Source organism: Pseudomassariella vexata (assembly GCF_002105095.1).
Source record: "Pseudomassariella vexata strain CBS 129021 chromosome Unknown BCR38scaffold_7, whole genome shotgun sequence".
Lineage (NCBI taxonomy): Eukaryota > Fungi > Ascomycota > Sordariomycetes > Amphisphaeriales > Pseudomassariaceae > Pseudomassariella > Pseudomassariella vexata.
In genome coordinates, this window is record NW_024467962.1 from 2,234,279 (window position 1) to 2,253,026 (window position 18,748).

The window sequence follows — 18,748 nt, forward strand, 5'->3', positions numbered from 1 at the left end:
GATATCCCCAGCTACTCCCATTGCGCAAGAAAGCAGTGCGACGAGCGTTGCAGTGTTTGATGTGGTGGCGTAGCAATGTGTGTGTGTGTGTGTGTGTGTATGTGTGTGTTTATGAAGAAGCGCAGCGTTATCTTTGCAAGTTTTTCGGAGTTGTCAACGGAGTCAGAGTTACCATACCCCTATTGTATATAGTCACATAGTTATGTTGCTGTTGCGAATCCCTCTTGTCTTGGAGCCTGATTTCGTGTATAGCCAGCTTTGAGTGGCAATGCGCGAATTGGATGTTGGTGATGCTCTGCGAATAACTGTAATATACATGATTGTTTCAGTGTCTTCCCTAGGTACCTCCCTGAGAAAATCCTTGCATACAAGTGAGCCGAGACAGATCAAAAACTAGCAAGGTTCGAAGTCTTACTATAGATAAGTACCTCGGTCGAATGTTGAGCATAGTCTCCGATCCACTACGATGGTATAGACCAACCACTGGCTCATCCACGTCCTCCATTTCAAATCATTAACGACCCCAAGCATTTTCGCTTGGCACCACAAACCATTCGCCCTTACTTCGTCGCGTGCCCGTTTTATCCCAACTCATGAAACTCGTCCTGATGATTCGTATTCGGCCCCTGCCCGCGACGTCTCCCCCGGCGTCATGGACGGTATACAGCACATCCGGCGTCAACGTCTGATAAAGAGACTGCTGCTGATCCGGCTGGAACGATGGAATGGTCGATATTGGGCTGGTCGGCGGCTGCTATGTGCGCATACTGTTATCCGTCACGGCGGAAACCGGACTCGTCGCCACAGTGGTGTAACTCACCGGCGTAGGCTAGTCTTGCCGGAAACAACCCGGCGGTGCTTGCTTTTGTTGCTGAGCAATGGGGGAACACTGTTGCTGGCCAAACTGCTGCTGTTTAGCGTATTTTTGGGTTGTAGACGGAATCGTGGCCACCAGATGGGAAGCCGTGGTGCATTTGGGGCGGGGGCGAGATATTCTTCGAACTCTTGTTCTTCCTCATTAGGAACTAGGATCCCAGGCCGACTAGTGCGATGACGGAAGTTCCCCCTACAGCGCCGCTGGCTATGGCGCCAATGGGGGTGGAAGAGCCTCCTCCGGAACCCCGGCCGAAGTGCTAGGAGAATTGGTCGCAGTCGACATATCCAAATCGGAAACCAGTCCTCGTCCGCGTCACTTGGACAGCAGGCAACGGCTCCGTAGGAAGAGGCTGCTACAAACATGCAATAACCATTGGGACCACTGCATGTAAAAGCATCACCTATGGGACTTCATGCTAGTCGGACCATGCATGACTAATACTATGGAGAGTGAGTGTCCGCGTACCAAGTTGTCCGTCTACATGTCCACAAGCATTGTCTGTCCTACGAGAACTGTCTGCGTACCCTACCTTCCCATCAATCGAGCGCGTTCGGCGGAGTTGTGATTCTGGGCGCTTTGAATATTACAAGCGGCGCCGTTGCATCAGTCGCTCTGGCTACCCGCTCCGTTTATGGCCAAGGCTTGGACCGCACTGCCCATGGTAACGACAAGAAGCAGGGATATATCATTGTGCATGATTTCGAAGCAATAATAGCGGAGAAGGAAGTCAGCTACAAATTTGAACCTGAGATATGCGAGAAGCCCTTCTCGACCAAGCACACACGGCAAACCGTGATGAGATGGCGAGGAAAGGAAAACGGACTCACGAGCGAGCAGAAGAGTCCAGGGACTCAAGACTCCAGCTTCTTTATTGAGTTGAGCGAGACTTACATAATACCTTGTACAGCTTATCCGACCCCGTATTGGCAATAGCCTGCAGGACAGCCGAAGAAGCAATATTGTATAACTGGTGAAGTCCAGCAGACTGAGTGACATTGAACACCGACAAGCTTCATGGGTTGCTGGGACCAATCAGCAGGCTTGACGGCCAACTTGGCTTGCAGGAGTTGAACATGTTCACGCCAGGGCAGGTGCCGAAGGGTCGATCCAGCCATAGTTCATAGATGTTCGTACAGCAGGTTCAGTCGCATGTGCACATACAAAGTGTGCTTGTTTTGTCCGGAATGGCATCAAACCCGAACCCCGATAACTCATAATGGCCTGGTGCCAGGTGATAGAGACCACACGGCTGTTTCCTAAGGTTGATGTATGGTTCGGAGTGCTTCTGCGAGAACACTGCAAGCCAACAAGATGAAAATGGACTTGGCAGAGCCTCTTTTTTGTTCAACAGAGCCGATTCGGCGAATTACTTCGAAAATAGTGTCAGGAAAGGAAATTGAAGAAGGTGGAAACTCGAAGAACGGAACCAGTTCTGATCAATCCCTCGACGTTGCCCAGTGCCAAGTCGTCGGAGTGGAGGTGTCGACGCTGTTGTTAGGACCAACTAGTGCCGAGCTGTTAGGCGAACTGGACACAGATCAGTCGCCGCGCTGCCAGAGAGGTCTGGTACGGTATGTGGGGTTCGTACCCTCACGGAGATAGCGGCGCCCCACCAGCCCGCGATGCGCTCACAATGCCCTATGCATCAAGACGGCCACAACCACATCGAACCACACCACCGGTTGATTTGGCTTGTCCAGGTATCCAAGCAAATTCCGGACCAACCCGAGTCTCGATACCCACCGATGCCTCCCCATGACAGATCTGTCGCGCGTTCTCCCGGACTTCCCAACTGCTCCATATGCTAATCTGCTCCACAACATCGAGAAGCACCAGGTTACCACCAGCGACCTGCTCACCGTCGAGGTGACGGATCTGGCCAAGCGGGCCCAGCTACCAGTTCAAGGCCTGGAAAGACTGTGCAACGCTGTCTTGGAAGCTCTGCATGTCGACTTAGGTGTTTCGGACAAGCCACAGGGCCAGTTTCCAAACCAGGGCAACTGTTCGCTCAAGCAGACCGGCACGGATCTCACCAAGCAATGGAGCACCATCAGCACCTTGGACGACTCACTTGACCGCGCGTTGGGCGGAGGGATCCCAACAGGCTATGTCACCGAGATCACCGGCGAGAGCGGCGCCGGCAAGACCCAGTTCCTGCTTACCCTGCTGCTCTCCGTCCAACTTCCACCACCGCATGGTCTGGGCCGGCCAGCAATGTACATCTCCACCGAAGCGCCCCTGTCCACCAAACGGCTCTTCCAAATTCTCTCCTCCAACCCGTCACTTCGCGACCTGGATCGGGCCGCCCGCCCGTCAACAGACAACATCCTCAGCACCGTCACCCCCGACCTCGAATCCCAGGACCACATCCTGCAATTCCAAGTCCCCGTCGAGGTATCCCGCCGCAACGTCGGCCTCCTGGTCCTCGACTCCGTAGCCGCCAACTACCGCGCCGAATTTGAGCGCGAGCCCAGCGGCGCCGTCAGCAATGGTGGCCTCAACATGGCGCAGCGCAGCAACGAGCTCGTCCGGCTCGGCCAACTCCTCCACGAGCTAGCCCGTAAACACAAACTAGCCGTCGTAGTCGCCAACCAAGTCGCAGACCGCTTCTCCACGCCCCAGACGCCAACCATTGCGAGGAGCAGTGTGCCCTTCTCGGACCACCACCGGATATCGCAAGACTCGCCTCTTGCCCATCGCACGACATGGGGACATCAGTCTAAAGGGCCCCAGCCAAGCGCCGAGCCAACGAGCAGCGAAGCCGAAATGGTGCAAGTGGGGATGCTGGAGCCGTGGCCCGAGGCCTTCGAGCCGCCTGCGCCGGCGGCGCTGCTGCTTGATCACCAGCAGCGGTGGTTCACCGGGTGGGGGGACGACCCGTATGCCGACTACGCGCTGAAGACACCGAGTCTGGGTTTGGTTTGGTCGACGCAGCTCGCGTGTCGGATTGCGCTGTTTAGGCAGCCCGTTTATGGACGCCAGGAGGTGGCTGAGGATGATGAGATGAGAGCACCGACGCTCAAAACGTGGAGGCGGTGGATGAAGGTTGTGTTCGCACCCCATGTGGCGCCTTCCGGCCAGGGGCTGAGCGGGGCCGTTGAGTACGAGGTCACGATGGGAGGGGTCAGGGGAGTCAAGAAAGGGACGTGATCTGATTTAGAAGTGATGGGCCATGGAAATGTCTTCTTCTTGCAGTGTTATGTCACACAAAGTCAGCAGTACAAACCCGGGGGGTTGGGGGCTGACAACTGGAGTGCCATAATACTAATAGGAGGGGTTCTCTCAGACCAAGAGATATACACTATCATATCACGGCATATACGGGTCAGGATTATAAGAACAGAGAATAAACCCCAAAACGACCACTGTAAAGACATCAGATATGTGGGTGACAACTTGCATCCTGCTCATGTACACAATATTCCCTGTCACCATGCCATGCTATGCTTTTCCCAACCCCCCAGCTCACGTAAATGCGACTTGAGCGAACTAAGGACGCCAGAATAATGCTAGATTTGGTCCCACGCAAACGAACTCAACGGGGATGTGGAAATTCATCCTCCAGCTGCAGCCGGACTCCCACATTCATGCTGATGAGTTCCTGGACTAGAAGCTTCGCTGCATACGGCATAGTCATCTTGGCCACCTCCCGACTCGTTCGGCAACTGCTGCAGTAGCCCTTGTAACCCATGAGACCACACTTCTGGCAGATGTCGACGTTGGTGGCGTCCGAACTCGTCATCAGACGCTCCAGCAGAAGCTGCGAGGCTCCGTACGCAATCAAACAATCACGCTCCATTTCTCCGAGACGTAATCCACCCTCTCTGGATCGACCTTCGGTTGGCTGTCGAGTGAGCGTGGCCCGAGGACCTCGTGCACGGGAGTGCATCTTGTCCTGCACCATGTGCTTCAGCCGTTGGTAGTAGATAGGTCCGTTAAAAATGTAAGCCTGTAATGGTTCGCCCGTGATTCCCGATGTGAAGTAGTCCTTTCCTTCCCACGAGAAGCCAGCATCGACAAGGCTCTTGCTCATCTCCTCAAGAGGGTGCGAGCGGAAAGCGTCACCAAAACCATAATCTCTACGCCCTTCAATGATGGAAGCTTTGCCTGTGAGACATTCCAGCAGCTTGCCAACGGTCATACGAGAAGGGAAACCATGAGGGTTCATGATGATGTCCGGGACCAGGCCCTTGTCAGAGAAGGGTAAGTCTTCCTGATCCACAATGATACCAACGACACCTTTTTGACCGTGGCGCGACGAGAATTTGTCTCCCAATTCGGGGCGTCGCGTCTGCCTTGTCTGAATCTTGACCAGCTGTGTCTCTCTTGCTGTCTGGGTGACCATGACCTTGTCAATGTAGGCAGGATCGTGAAGCCGGTAAGAAAGAGGTGCCTCCCGGTATTCGTCTGATCGTCTGTCGTTTCCGATCCCAGGCGTTGTATCGACAGGACTTTCTTTCTTGATCAATACCTCGCCATTCCGGATCTCCCCGCCCACGTCGGCGATACCATCCCGCGATAGAGCCCGGTTCTTCTCTTGAGTCCCGTCATTGTCTCCAATTCGATCACGTGTGCCGTTGGCATACTTCTGAAGCTCAGCAGAATATTTTCTGAACACCTGGCATCTTCCAAAACCACGATCGCAGGATGCTTTATTGAGCACGAGAGCATCTTCGATATCGTAGCCCGAGTATGACATGACTACGACTGTGGCATTTTGCCCGGCGGGTAGCTTGTCGTACCGAATAAGCTCGATGGTTTTCGTGATGACCATGGGCCGCTGAGGATACACAAGCGTGTACAGAAGAGTATCGATGCGGTTAAACTGGTTGTACGCAATGGCACCAATGGCTTGTTTACCCATAGCGCATTGATATGTATTTCTAGGGGATTGATTGTGGTGAGGAAACGGAATGAGCCCGGCAACGGCACCCAGAATTGTGAACGGTTCAATCTCCACGTGAGTAGATGCTTTTGTGATTTCTTTCTCGTATAGAGCTACGAGTGTGTCTTGCTCCTCGTTGACATCAAGGTATTCGACGATGCCTTGGGTTAGAAAGTCGTCAAATGTTGCTTTGCCAGCTTGAAGTAATCTCAGATGGCTCTCCTTGATCTTGGCCTTGCCGTTCTTCACGATGATGTAGGGTCGACAAATTCGGCCCTCGTCTGTGGCAATGTGGACGGCTGCGAGATGGGTGTTGACGTTGATGCTAACAAAAGGCGAAATCCAGCCACGACGACGCATAGTCCTGAATTTTGCCGCGAATCGCTTGGGAAATCGAGTCAGAGCAAAAGGCGTACCGTTGATGTGAATGATGTATGTACCAGGCTGATGCATCTCTGCCCCTGAAAAGCATCTTAAGGGCTCCACTCCGGAGTCTAAGGTAAAGACCCATCTCTTGACAGGCTCTTCGTCTATGTTGGTGGTGATGTGCGTCATGAGAGCGAGATTCTTTACTAGTCCACAAGCTTCACCTTCGGGTGTGTCCGAAGTACAGAGCATACCCCACTGTGATGGCTGGAGCGCACGAGGACCACTGACCTTCCGAGTTTTCTCGAACTGACTGCTGATTCGAGTCATCATACCCAATGCAGCAATGTAGCTCAGTCGACTCAGGACGTGGGTAATACCGGCTCTCTCCATTCTGAATCGCTTCACGCTCCAGTTTCCTGTCTGGATCGCTCGGTTCATACCATCTGTAATGTGACGGCCGGCTGCGCTTATTTGTTGCAAAGGATCATATAATCCTCGGTGGTTTCTCTTCAACGTGTTGTCGAAAGTAAACTTGAGATCGTTCATGTACTTCTTGAATAAATCCTCGAAAAGCAGCGAGAGCAGCTGTCCTGCCAGTTCCAGCCGCTTGTTGCCAACGAAATCCCTGTCATCAACCAGCTTGGGGTTGTAATGAGCCATCAGAACACGACGGGTCATAAGAGCCACGTAGGTAGCCTTCGGCCCGAGATCGAGACCCTCCACAGGTATGTGGGCAATGACGATGTTGGCAAGGGCATCTAGAGCCTCCTCGACATTACTTCGACGTGGCGTTGGACCTTTGGTAGACGGACCCCTGCCGCCCATCTTCACCCTTGCTCCAATATAGTCAAGCGCCTGATGTTGGGTGAAGACACCGACTTTGCACGCTTCTTCGAAGTTGACTACAAAGTCATCCTGAAATCTGCCATCTGATCCAGCAACGAGTTGCATAATCTCGAGATCCGAGAGGCCCCCAAGAGCTTTCAGAACGATGACAATGGGTATGCCTTCGATCAGAACGTTGTGCACCAAGTTTATGCGGTCTTTCTTTAGCAGAACGTAGGTCTTGGACTTCCGCTCATGTGTTGAACTTGTCACCGACGCTTGGATGGTGTTGTTCTTTTCATCGGCCTCAACAATGACTCGGTTCTTGCTCAGCTGCTCCTGGACGAGGATGACCTTCTCGGTACCGCCAACAATGAAGTAACCTCCCGGATCCAGGGGGCACTCGTTCATGAGCTCCATTTGCGCGTTTGTAGCTCCATACAGTCGGCATTTGTTACTTCGGAGCATGACCGGTATCCGGCACAACTCAACATTTCTGCGCACCACTCGGACTTTCTCCCTAAGATAGGCAACGTCGACAACGATTTTGGCAGAATATGTCATGTCACGGAGCCGACACTCATGTGGCGTCACCTCGTTGGCCACACGAAATTCGCTGAAGTCAGCGCGATCAGGTTTTTCCACCCTGATATCGAGGAATTCAACGAAGAAGCTAGGATTAGCATCGCTTCTTATCATGCGATTGGCTTTGAGGATTTCCTTAATTTCGTGATCCACGAAGAAGTTGTAAGAATCAATGTGCCTGGCTGTGGTTAGACACAAGTGCCCCCAAGTTCAGCACAAAGTAGCAACTTACTGCTTGACTAGACCTGTGTTCATGAAGTCAGCTTCAAGTTTTGGTTTGTGTGCAGAAATGTGGCTGGACAATCATACCTTTGACCTTCAGGAACGCGGGCAGCAGCTGAAACTTGTCTTCCTTGGTCGATATTGGATCGGTGAGCTTCTTGCCATTATAGAAGGGCTCCAGAAGAGCCTCGAATCCGTCATCGAGCAGCGACATGTTGACCAGTAACAACAGTTCGAACTCTCATATTAATTTGGCGACGGCGCGACAACAAACCTGGAAGTGACTCGAAAAGTTGATTCATCTACAATTCCATGTTGAAGATTGCCCCACCAAGATGCCGATAAGCTGATAAGATGCTGTGGGCGGAATAAAGTTGTGCCCGCAGTATGGTAGGGGACGACCTTACTGATTACAGGGCATTCAATGATCATTTGATCATTCATTTTAGCTCCAACGAAGCCCCCGCCTGTTGTCTGGTGTTCTCCGTTTATGTAAGATAAAAACTGGACGCCCCTGAAGCGCTTGATTGAATAGCAATATCGAATCAGCTCATTTTGATACGTGCTGGGTCGCTACAACTTTCATCACTCTACCTCAAGCCTTGACTCGCTCGAGAATGTTGTCAGCAGTGTCAAGCATCACAAGCCCACAAGAAGTGCATCGGTGATGAGGATTGATATTGGATTTTCAGCAGCAGTACCCACGAATCACAGTTGATGAGAGCTTGTACTCCGGGGCTGCAGAAGGATTGCTGATGCAAACAATCTGGGAGTTACTAAGTTAACACGCCGGTTAACTAACATCGACAGCTCGAGGTTGGGTTCCAGAATTCTGTGCCCCTCCCACCCTCCATCTTGAATATGCATGCATCATGCGGGATGCCTGCAATGGGCATGCAGGAGGCGTCACTTTGTGTGTACTTCTGGTTTGGTGATAACCTATTTCGAACAATATTCAGTGGATGTCAAAAAGTCAGCGCAATCGGTGCCAAACGCTGTCGTCTATTCGGTCGAGTACAATCATCGAATGTGGGGTTAAGTTATCACATAGAGTGCCGATCTTTTGTGCTATGTGGGACGGTCTATGTCTTCAAGGGTTGCACGTACATTTGATTATAAGTTCCAGACGTTCGGCTCATGAAGAGACAGCAGATACCTACTCGGATTTCTGGGATATACAGGGCCAGAAATTCGAGTAGGTATCTGCTGTCTCTTCATGAGCTGAAGGTTTTGGCGAGCCTAGACAGTCCGGTCTTATTACACCTTTTCCTCGATGGGCTGTATCAAAAACATTTAAGAGTGACTCAACTTTGAGTCCAAGTGTTCTTGTTAAGTGTGTGCAGCCACCAACGCTCGCCTTGATGCAGGACTACATCGGGCTCGACGGCCCCTTCTAAGGAACCGATTCGAGGTGAGCTGCAGCCACGCAAGGCAAACCGTGCTATTCGTTGAGGATAAAAGTCGGTGAGTGGACCTGGTGAGGGTAAGGATATTGACTAGTGAGGACACAAGTTGCTACAAAACCGTAGTACTTGTGGTTACTACAAGGATCAAGTCTGGGGTTGCTGCTTGATGACGCGATACCTTTCAGGTGACATAGCCACCCGCTGGTGAAAGGATAGATCACACATATACATGAGTTGGCCATTGTTTACCCAGTCATCGTTCACAAGAAACTGCATTCGGTGGTGAACCTACAGAACACGAGAAAACAGCCATTGCCCCAAAACTCAGTCTAACATTTCAGTACTCTTCATAGTCGTACAGGGTGCAGCAGAAACTTTACATCAAACTGAATACCTTGACTTGTAAGTGTGTCGATTCAGGGAACCCGACTCGCCTAGCGCTCCTCCCACCTGGCTGGGTTACATCAACTGATGTTTTAGCCGCGCTAAGCCTTTTGACTTCAGGGCGGTATTCTTGGCTTCAGTTCCAACCTAAAATCGGCCCTCAGGCGGGAAGACCCTGACTGTCACTAGCCGGTGTGAACTCTTTAAGTGCGGACGAAGGTGTAGCGGAGAGACAGCGTGACACGAGACGCCAACGTACTCGCGAAGCCCTTGTAACATGAACCATAGCCGGCGGCATCTGCCATTGAAAGCATGTCGATTCGGCTCCCACAAGACGTCTAAGTGAACGAAGCATTGTTGCGTCATCCAAACTCGCGTACAGCACTGTTTCAGCCCCTTACACCGTAATGGAGTTTGACTTCTCACGGAAGCGTACTGGGAGTGCGGGTAAATGTGTAGCCCCCGCATCGAGCCGGCTCAAGCAATCGGGCTTGACGCCGTGCATGTTGATGGAGATTCGGCCAGCAAAGTCTACGAGCGGACAATGCATCGCAAGCTCGTGGTACCGCACCAGTCCAACTACAGTATAACTATCCCTTGTCTATACCACTAGATTTCTTGGAATGTCATCACTTCTTCAACATTAGAAGTACGAAGTACCTGTACTAATCTCAAGATATGCACGGGTCTTTCCAATCATTGTGGGGTTCGTTCCCGATAGGCGTGGTCACAGGAGCCCGCCCAGCAGTGTCGTGTGGATGCCAGGCGAGCGCTGGAGGCCACCGCCAGAGAATCTCTGACGGCCAATAACCGATAAAAAAATCCATTAAACAACATTCCAGATGACAGATTTATCCGAAAATTCAAGGAGAAAGCCAGAGTTTGAGCCGCACTTGTTGAAGGGATTGGTACTCTAAAATTATTCAATTTGGTTGTCTCTCTCGTAGTACTCCCCCGCACTCAAGTTGGTCAGTCCGCAAATCGGCCATGGCTTCCAGATCCCGCCGTACTCCGTAAAGTAGTCCGGGTTCCTCACCGCTACCTCTTCTGGATGGGGTTGGAGGGGCGCTTGTTTTCAAACAACCATGGATCGCCCATGGGTGCAGTCACTGGCCCGAGCTGGCATAACGTACAACCCCACCTTTACGGCCACCCACCTTTCTGGCCACCTAAACTGCCAACTACAACAACCTTCGGCACAACAGATTATCGTCGGTATTGGCTATTATTATACAAAGCCTCGATATTCAGAAAATTCGATTAAAGGCGCTCTCAATGATATCAATCAAGGGATATCCCAGCGCCAGGCTTCCCTCCGATGGGGCGTTCCACGCTCACCCTCCAATTACGACTCGGCGATGGCCTCAGCCATTCTGACGCGTCAATCGCGTCGATGAAGCTATCTAGGGATCAGGAAGACGCGCTGATTGGATGGATCCTCGAAATGGGTCGCGAGGGTCGTAGCCCGTCGGCACTATTCATCGCTAAGATGGCGTTGATTCTGTTACCTCAGGATCGTCGATCAGAAGGCCTCGGTCGCCATTGGGTTCATCGCTTTATTCAACGCCATCCAGAGGTCGGAAGTATCCAATCTCGACGCCTCGACCGTCAGCGATTTGATGGCCTATCGACGCAGAATATCGACGATTTCTTCGAGACGTACGAAGCCTTGATGTCAGCTCACGACTACTTTCCACATAATGTCTGGAATACGGACGAAACAGGCATCACGATTGGCGAAGGGATCGAGGGTATAGGGTACGGATCGTCAGATAAACATACAACATTCGTTCGGAGTGACGAAAGCCGCGAATAGGTCACTATATTACATGCTATATCGGCGATGGGTAACTCGTTGACCCCAGCAGTAATATATACTGGCAAGAGCCTCCAAGCCCAATGGTTTAACGATTGCGACGATATACCTGATTAGCAATATACTTATTCGTCTAACGGTTGGATCAGTACAGATATCGCCGTTCGATGGCTTCGTGATATCTTTATACCTCGTACACAACTAGTTGATCCCGACGAGCAGCGGCTCTTGATATTAGATGATTATATCGCTCACGACAACGTCGAGTTTATGTGGTTAGCCTATTGTAACAAGATCTCATTACTATTTTTGCCAGCACACTGTTCTCACGGGCTCCAACCTCTCGACGTCGCCGTATTTGCTCCATTAAAGCGGTACTATCGCTCGTTAGCGACCTCTCTCTCGATCGAGTACTGTTCTATTCCATTTAAAAAGTCGACGTTCCTCTCGCTATACATCGAGGCATATAGTAGCTAGGGAGAGTCTGGCAGCGATTACGCCATTGCGATCGTCGCAACGGCTATTGTTTCGGAAGCTGACTCGTCGGCTAGATGTACAGAGCGTCGAGGTCGCTACTTTGACCCAACGTGTACACGCATTAGAAGGCGAGATAACTTCGTTACGCCCCAAACCACGTAAGAAGGTACGATTAGGGCCTAATGAACGATTTGGTAACATTGTACAGATTAAGGAAGCGATGGATCGAGCCCTTGAAGTAGAACGGCAACGAGACCAGGGGTAATACTGGACCCAGCTAAGGCGTCAGAATCTATCAGATCTATACCTCAGGAAGCCCTAGAGCGCAGCTTTCTATTAGAGCTGGTTGTACCTGAATAGCTATAATAGTACGTTGAATACATTGTTTCGAATACCTTCAATTAGATTGCAATATGTGGCCGGAAAGGTGGGTGGCCGGAAAGGTGGGTTTGTACGTTATGGAATCGCAGAACGGTGGACAAGTGGAGGCAGATTAGCAAAATCTCCCGAATTGCGAGACATATGCAACGTGGATTTCATCAGATTGGGTCGCAGGACGTGCTGCAAATGCAACTTTACTCTGGACTTGGCCCAATCCATCCATGTATGCTGCACAGCAAGTGGCCAGGTACATCATCATACTCGGATCTCGTTGAACAGGACAGAGAAGAAGAAGAAGAAAGACTGCATATGTTGCCAATCGCCATTCGGGTCCTGGCGCCATGGGTCGCAGATAGACTTTTAGCAACCGCCATTCCTGACTTGTTGGCAGCAGCAGAACTCCTATGTACTGCAGTCTGTACATACCCAGATCTGTGGAGTGGAGGCGTGCCCGAATGATTCAAGCCCCTCGTCCTTAGCTGGCTGTAAAGACTCGATTGAAGACGAGATTGATCTAGCCGGACGATCCACTGACCGTTAATATGTGCATGTGAAGTTTTTCGTGCTTACAGCTGGCAGACTGGACTCTTTCCCATCTGAGATTTTTCTACGAATTGCCGCCCCTCGAGCCGCCGCAAGAGCCTGTGCGAGTTGTTAGTTTCCAAAGTTGTGACCAGGACTAGGACCAGGTCTGGAGGGGGACCGCTAAGTGTTATCCACCGCCAAACCTGAACCCCTGGCGCTCTTCGACCTCTCCCCTCTGCCTCGTACTTCCAGGCCTGAAGAACGAGTTTCTTGCCCTCAACTCCACACTCTTTTTGATTTTGCGCCTTCGCACTCTTTCTGCTGCTGCCGCTCCTGGCTCTCCAGGGCAGCGTACTGTGTGCTATAGTTGTTATCGTCCAGGTAAGCAGAATTCCGCCCGCCCGCCGGCCACCCTCAACTCTGGAAGTAGTAGCACGTCGTCGGCGGGTCGCTCCCGATCAGCGAGTGTGATGCATCATCCAGCAGCAGTTGCCAAAGGACACGATGGACAGGGCGGCAACACAACAGGAGCACTAGGCTGCGCGCGGCCCTGGCTTCTTCCAAGTTGCCCCACGTGTACCTTGCAAATGGAATCTTTCCAACGCTTCTCAACTACTGCGGTCGTGTCGAACTGCGGGACCGCGACGAACCAAATGCTGACCTCGCACGCTTCAATGCGTAGTCTATAGAAACGGCGCCGTCTCCCCCAATTCACATCTGTACGAGAGCTTCGGGATATTGTAACAACATTTTAAAAAAAAGAAGAAGAAGATGGACGACTACCGTTTCCGCGCGCAACAGTCGCCGCGAACCGAGGCGCCGATGAATTCGCTTGTCTCACCCCCGAGGAATGGCAATCGAATGCCTCAGCCAGGGTCCCACGACCCTCGAACCACTCTGCCTCGCCGATTCACCACGGATTCGGGGCGTGTACCAACATTGTCGACTATAACCACACAGCGTCCGCCTGAGCCGCAAGAATATCCCACTGCGGTGAGTCTTTTTGTCGTTTCTCGGCCCATGTTCAGCCCTTGAGTCCTGCTAGCCCTGCCAGCTTGATTACCGACCGACCATGTCTCAACTTCCACGTCGGATGCCTTTTGCTTGTGGAACTCGCGGCTGACTTCAATGCCTTCAGACCCAGTATAAAGTTCAATTGGTAGAGTGCTCCTCCCTGTCTTTCGATATTGTGACACTTGTCCACTTGAGCAGCCAGCCCCCAAAGCCCCTGCCACCCCTGATGCGATTCTTTCTCCACATTGGCCCTGTAACGTACTTGAATATTTGAGCCCAGACTAATAGCTCCAGCAGCTGGAGAAGAAGAAGATTGAATATGAGAAGCTTCGAGAGCAGAAGCGGCGTTTCGAGGCTGAGATGCAAAGTCATGAGTACGAATTGGCCCAGATGCAGGAGGACTTGGGCCGGGGAAATGGAAACGGAAATGGCCTGGGCTTGACTGGACATCAATCTGAGCCGACTACGCCGCCCGAATACCGCGAGACGTCTTCGGGGTTCCCAACCATGTTCTCGCGTCCCAACCGATATTCGACGTCAAGCTTGGTGTCTCCGCCCGGATTGTTCAACCGGCCGACCAGATCTGGGTCTCAACTTGCGTCCCCTCAGTCGGGCATCTTGCCATCGCGCTTTGCGTATGACGAGCACCTGCCCTCACGTTCAGTACCTGGATCTCGAAGAAATAGTGATGAGGACGAAAAGGAAGAGGCCCTTCGTCAGGATCCTACCAGTCACCGATCAACCAACGCGTGCGTACTACTTTCCCTTGGGTGTACTTTCCCTTTCATGATTGCTGAGTTGCCAATGCCCCTCCTCAATGTGCAGACAGTATAGCTACTGTGCACTGACCACATATAACTTTGTGTGGATGGGAATCGTCAATGAGGTATCCATCCAACTTCAATTAGGTTGATTGACCTTGGGTGAGGTTGAGTGAGGACAACCGTGAATCACATCACGGAGTACTTACGCCTTCAAGGATTCAAGGTGAATTCTACTGTACAGTTCAAAATTGCCATTCTGGACTTTCCTGCCACTACTGTACCAGACAGCTTTCCTTTCCATTTACTGCTATCCCAAATCTCAACCGCATCTACCAGCAACTCCACTACCACCCACAAATCTACCTTTCCTTCTGATAGTAAGCCCATCAACCAGTTGTAACTACATTCAAAGCGTACCGGTCAAGAAGCTACGACCAACGCGCCTTTCTTGTCTTCAGCTCATCCCCTTCCTGCAACCTTCATCCCTAGACTACCTTCCACCCATTGTCGACTCGTGCTTTTCCTCGCGAGTCCTGACGATTTCTGCTCTTATTGGTCACTTCATCTTTATCATCTGGAATCCATAGAGGGATTCATGACCTTCCAGGCCTGAATCATCAACGGCAAATTGCTAACTGGGACTTTCCCAATAGCCTCAACCGGTATTCCATGCCGGTCACCAGACGCGGAAACCTCTATGACAACATCGACCAAACCAACGCTGCTGGTTTTCTGTTCAGAGACGACGAGTCTACCATGGATTCCAATTACGCAGGCATCGACACGGGAGATGAGGGCTTCCCTAAGTTGTTTGCTCAGAAGGGCAATCCCAACCGGGTAAGTGCAGCACTTTCTTTTCCTCCCATTGCTCCTTGACTTCTTCGGTATCTTCGTACTCGAGCACCTTCCCGCTGCCCTACTACAATCGCGCCTTCCCTCCAGCCATCCTCATACGTAGGCCCAAAGCGAACCAACTGTTTACTCGTGACATTCGAGTGAACGTTCTTGCTCACTTATACCGCCCGCCCCACACTCCTTTTTTTTGACCCCACCATTCACCCTGCCGATTCACTCAGCCGATTCACTCACAACCTCTCTACCTGGGCAAGAATAACCAAAAAACATAATTCGATCTTGCCCATTGGTCAATTGGCCAACACCGACTCATTACCATTGACTGCTTCCCTACCACCCTCCCTACCACCCTCCCTCCTTCCTCACAGCTATCGTATCCGGTCGTTCCTTCAGCGCTTTTTCTGCTGGTCGGAGGTGCTAACTTACACGTGATTCGCAGCTGTCTGCATCTTCTGTCGCTGTGGATCTGGCTGCTCTCGAAGCTGCCAACGGCTGGAACAAGATGCCCTCAATGCACCGACCTCAGCAGAGCCTCACCACTCTGACTTCATCCCAGATGAACTCTGCCGATGTGGCGCCCCCGGGCCAGAACAGTTCGCCTTCTGACGCTAACACTATCGGATCGCGCAACCCTGCCTTCCGTCACTCCCTCGATATGAAGCAGCACTCGATCGACATGAACGCCTACTTCGCCAAGGAGAATGGTACTGATGCTACTTCTAACGCCGCCGTGCTGTCGCCCAAGTCGTCCCACGGCCTGTCGACTCCTCCTAAGTTGCAGTCTTCCTTCTCTGCCAACGACATTCCGACCGTCAAGGGCTCGTCTGTCATGGGTGGACCGAATGCCAATGCGCACGCTCAGCAGCATCTTCACAACCACAATGCTAGCATCGGTCGCATCCCCCCCGGAGCTATGAAGCGACATAGCCGCGAGCTTTCCAGCGAGAGCAACATTCACATCGGTATCACGCAGTCTGCCACTTTCCCCTCCATCGGCTCCGCTCTTCATGCCAACGCCCCTGCCTTTGGTCCCACCGCCACATCTCAGGCTCCTAACCAAACCACCCCGACTGCTTCATCGGTTTCCAGCCCTGGCTCTTCCATGGGTGCGGGTAACTATTCTTCGTACTACGGCGGTAACTACGGACCCACTAGCCCTAATAATGGCGGCTCAGCATACAACGTACCCCTGCTTGCCATGCAAATGGGCAACATGAACATGAATGGGTATTCTCCCCAGAACTACACTGGCTACGCCCCCATGTACCAGGCTGCTGCTGGTCAGCCCCGCGACTCCCAGCAGCGTGTCATTCAGCAGCGCCGTGCTCAAGACAATGAAGGTAAACGATATTTAATTTTCCGACTCTCTATCGCAACGGCTAATTGATTTCATAGCTATGAACCGCTTCAACAACACGCCCTTGGAGGCTGTTGGTGGTACCATCTTTGAGCTTTGCAAGGACCAGCATGGCTGCCGGTACCTCCAGAAGCAGCTGGAGAACCGCATTCCCGAGCAAGTCCACATGATCTGGCTCGAGACCAATATGCATGTCGTCGAACTCATGACGGATCCCTTTGGCAACTACCTCTGCCAGAAACTTCTGGAGTACTGCAACGATGACGAGCGCACTGTGTTGATCCGCAACGCTTCCGAGTCCATGGTTCACATCGCGCTCAACCAGCACGGCACCAGGGCCCTCCAGAAGATGATCGAGTTTGTCTCCATTCCCGAGCACGTTCAGCTCATTGTCAACGCACTTCGCTACCGAGTGGTTGATCTCATCCAGGACCTCAATGGCAACCATGTCATCCAGAAGTGCCTCAACAAGCTTTCTCCTCAGGAAGCTCAGTTCATCTTCGATGCTGTTGGCAACCACTGCGTCGAAGTCGGCACTCACCGTCACGGTTGCTGTGTCCTCCAACGCTGCATTGATCACGCCTCGGGTGACCAGAAGATCTGGCTCATCGGTAAGATTACCGAAAATGCACTCCGTCTGGTGCAGGATCCATTCGGTAACTACGTGGTTCAGTACATCATCGACCTCAATGAGTCCACTTTCACTGAACCCCTGGTTGTAATGTTCACCGGGAAAGTGGCGCAGTTGTCGCGCCACAAGTTCAGTTCCAATGTCATTGAGAAATGCCTTCGATGTGCCTCCGATGGCGGACGTGACATGATGGTCAACGAACTTCTGAACGGAGGCGAGATGGATCGCCTTCTGCGGGACTCGTTTGGCAACTATGTTGTTCAGACTGCTCTGGAGCACTCGACGTACCACATGAAGCACCAGCTTGTCGAGGCCATTCGCCCCATTCTTCCCGGCATCCGATCCACCCCCTATGGTCGTCGCCTGCAAGCCAAGATACAGACTCATGATACCCGCAGTGGCCAGAACAGCGGCCAGAGCACACCGGCCGACTCGACCCAAGGTCAGCTGTCCCTGCGACAATCTCACAACCGTGGCGGATCTAATGCTGCCTCCATTCTGTCACCCAGCGGATTTGCCAATAGAATTGGTGGAGGACGTGGTGCGGCGTCGTACCCTTCGAGCAGCACCCTGACCGTGCCGCCTCCTCAACCTCCGCGATTCAATCAAACCTTCACCTATCCGGGGGCTAACGTCCAGCCCGGCAATGGCGAAGGGCAGTTCTTCTGAACCATTTCTCAGTACGACTGGCCGTCATTACGATACTTGTAATGGTACGATGCACGAACTGGACGACACCTTTATCGGACGACTTCCCATCGACAATCATGCGGTTTTTCCTTTGGCTTTCTACAAGCACGAATGAAACGGCTTCTACGAACTTGATGACTTTTCCTTAACCCCCAAAACTCATCTTGACATCCGACATTACACGACTTTCTTCTATCAGGGCATCCCACTAGCACCCACCGTTCCCCGGGTTGCTTTGTACACTATTCGCTCACTGATACACGACTTTTCATCCCCTTGGATTTCAAGCGGCTGACCTTGGATGCCATGGCGCCAAACGACTGCTACCGATTTTCCGAGGCTTGTACCCGTGCACTTGGATCCTCAACCATCATCGGCATAGACTTTTTCTTTCTGCTTTCTTTCTTCTCGGTACCCACCCTCGCTGCCTTCTCGATTTCACGGCTTGCCTATAGACGTCAATCGTATAGTCGTCTGCAAAACGAAACTTCAGATCAGCGGCAGCGCTTGGAAGTTGTTTATCACTATGTCGTGGTACTGGCATTCGAGCAAGGTCCCTCCCTAATTACGATGCGCTCTCCTCTTATCTCGTGAGGCAGTGTCGTTGCACTCGCTCTATGAGAAAACGGCTGGCATTGCACTACACAAAACCGCGGCTTTCGGAGAATAGCTTGACATCAAAATA

General features: G+C 52.0%; 6 protein-coding genes across 6 annotated transcripts; 3 read left to right on the forward strand and 3 right to left on the reverse strand.

Annotated features, from left to right (window-relative positions):
* Positions 1-514: 514 nt before the first annotated feature.
* BCR38DRAFT_409792 (uncharacterized protein) lies at positions 515-2,092 on the reverse strand (the record flags this gene model as incomplete). Its single annotated transcript, XM_040858405.1, has 5 exons — positions 515-740; positions 821-1,277; positions 1,343-1,354; positions 1,769-1,844; positions 2,039-2,092. 5 exons carry the CDS (start codon positions 2,090-2,092, stop codon positions 515-517), a joined length of 825 nt encoding a protein of 274 aa, XP_040715840.1.
* A 540-nt stretch (positions 2,093-2,632) lies between these two features.
* Positions 2,633-4,027, forward strand: BCR38DRAFT_485579 (DNA repair protein RAD57; the record flags this gene model as incomplete). Its single annotated transcript, XM_040863909.1, has 1 exon — positions 2,633-4,027. The coding sequence occupies one exon, from the start codon at positions 2,633-2,635 to the stop codon at positions 4,025-4,027; it is 1,395 nt and encodes a 464-aa protein (XP_040715841.1).
* A 385-nt stretch (positions 4,028-4,412) lies between these two features.
* BCR38DRAFT_485580 (DNA-directed RNA polymerase III 130 kDa polypeptide) lies at positions 4,413-7,977 on the reverse strand (the record flags this gene model as incomplete). The annotated part of the gene is made up of 3 exons (XM_040863910.1): positions 4,413-7,719; positions 7,774-7,786; positions 7,851-7,977. 3 exons carry the CDS (start codon positions 7,975-7,977, stop codon positions 4,413-4,415), a joined length of 3,447 nt encoding a protein of 1,148 aa, XP_040715842.1.
* A 2,154-nt stretch (positions 7,978-10,131) lies between these two features.
* On the reverse strand, positions 10,132-10,446 carry BCR38DRAFT_435075 (uncharacterized protein). The gene has a single exon (XM_040860348.1). The coding sequence runs from the start codon at positions 10,378-10,380 to the stop codon at positions 10,225-10,227; it is 156 nt and encodes a 51-aa protein (XP_040715843.1). The 5' UTR covers positions 10,381-10,446; the 3' UTR covers positions 10,132-10,224.
* Positions 10,447-13,520: 3,074 nt separating this feature from the next.
* BCR38DRAFT_370076 (uncharacterized protein) lies at positions 13,521-14,516 on the forward strand (the record flags this gene model as incomplete). Its single annotated transcript, XM_040857270.1, has 2 exons — positions 13,521-13,760; positions 14,055-14,516. Coding segments are annotated over 2 exons (699 nt in total), but the record flags the coding sequence as incomplete, so codon positions are not given.
* A 1,299-nt stretch (positions 14,517-15,815) lies between these two features.
* BCR38DRAFT_214658 (armadillo-type protein) lies at positions 15,816-18,206 on the forward strand. The gene is made up of 2 exons (XM_040854185.1): positions 15,816-16,725; positions 16,781-18,206. The coding sequence occupies exons 1-2, from the start codon at positions 15,888-15,890 to the stop codon at positions 18,040-18,042; spliced, it is 2,100 nt and encodes a 699-aa protein (XP_040715845.1). The 5' UTR covers positions 15,816-15,887; the 3' UTR covers positions 18,043-18,206.
* Positions 18,207-18,748: the final 542 nt, after the last annotated feature.

Excerpts from the sequence above, each read along its gene's own strand:
- BCR38DRAFT_435075 (XM_040860348.1), bottom strand. The coding sequence starts at position 10,380 with ATGGATTTTTTTATCGGTTATTGGCCGTCAGAGATTCTCTGGCGGTGG.
- BCR38DRAFT_214658 (XM_040854185.1), top strand. The coding sequence starts at position 15,888 with ATGCCCTCAATGCACCGACCTCAGCAGAGCCTCACCACTCTGACTTCA. Across the intron at positions 16,726-16,780 it reads CCGTGCTCAAGACAATGAAG|CTATGAACCGCTTCAACAAC; the intron begins GTAAACGATATT and ends TTGATTTCATAG.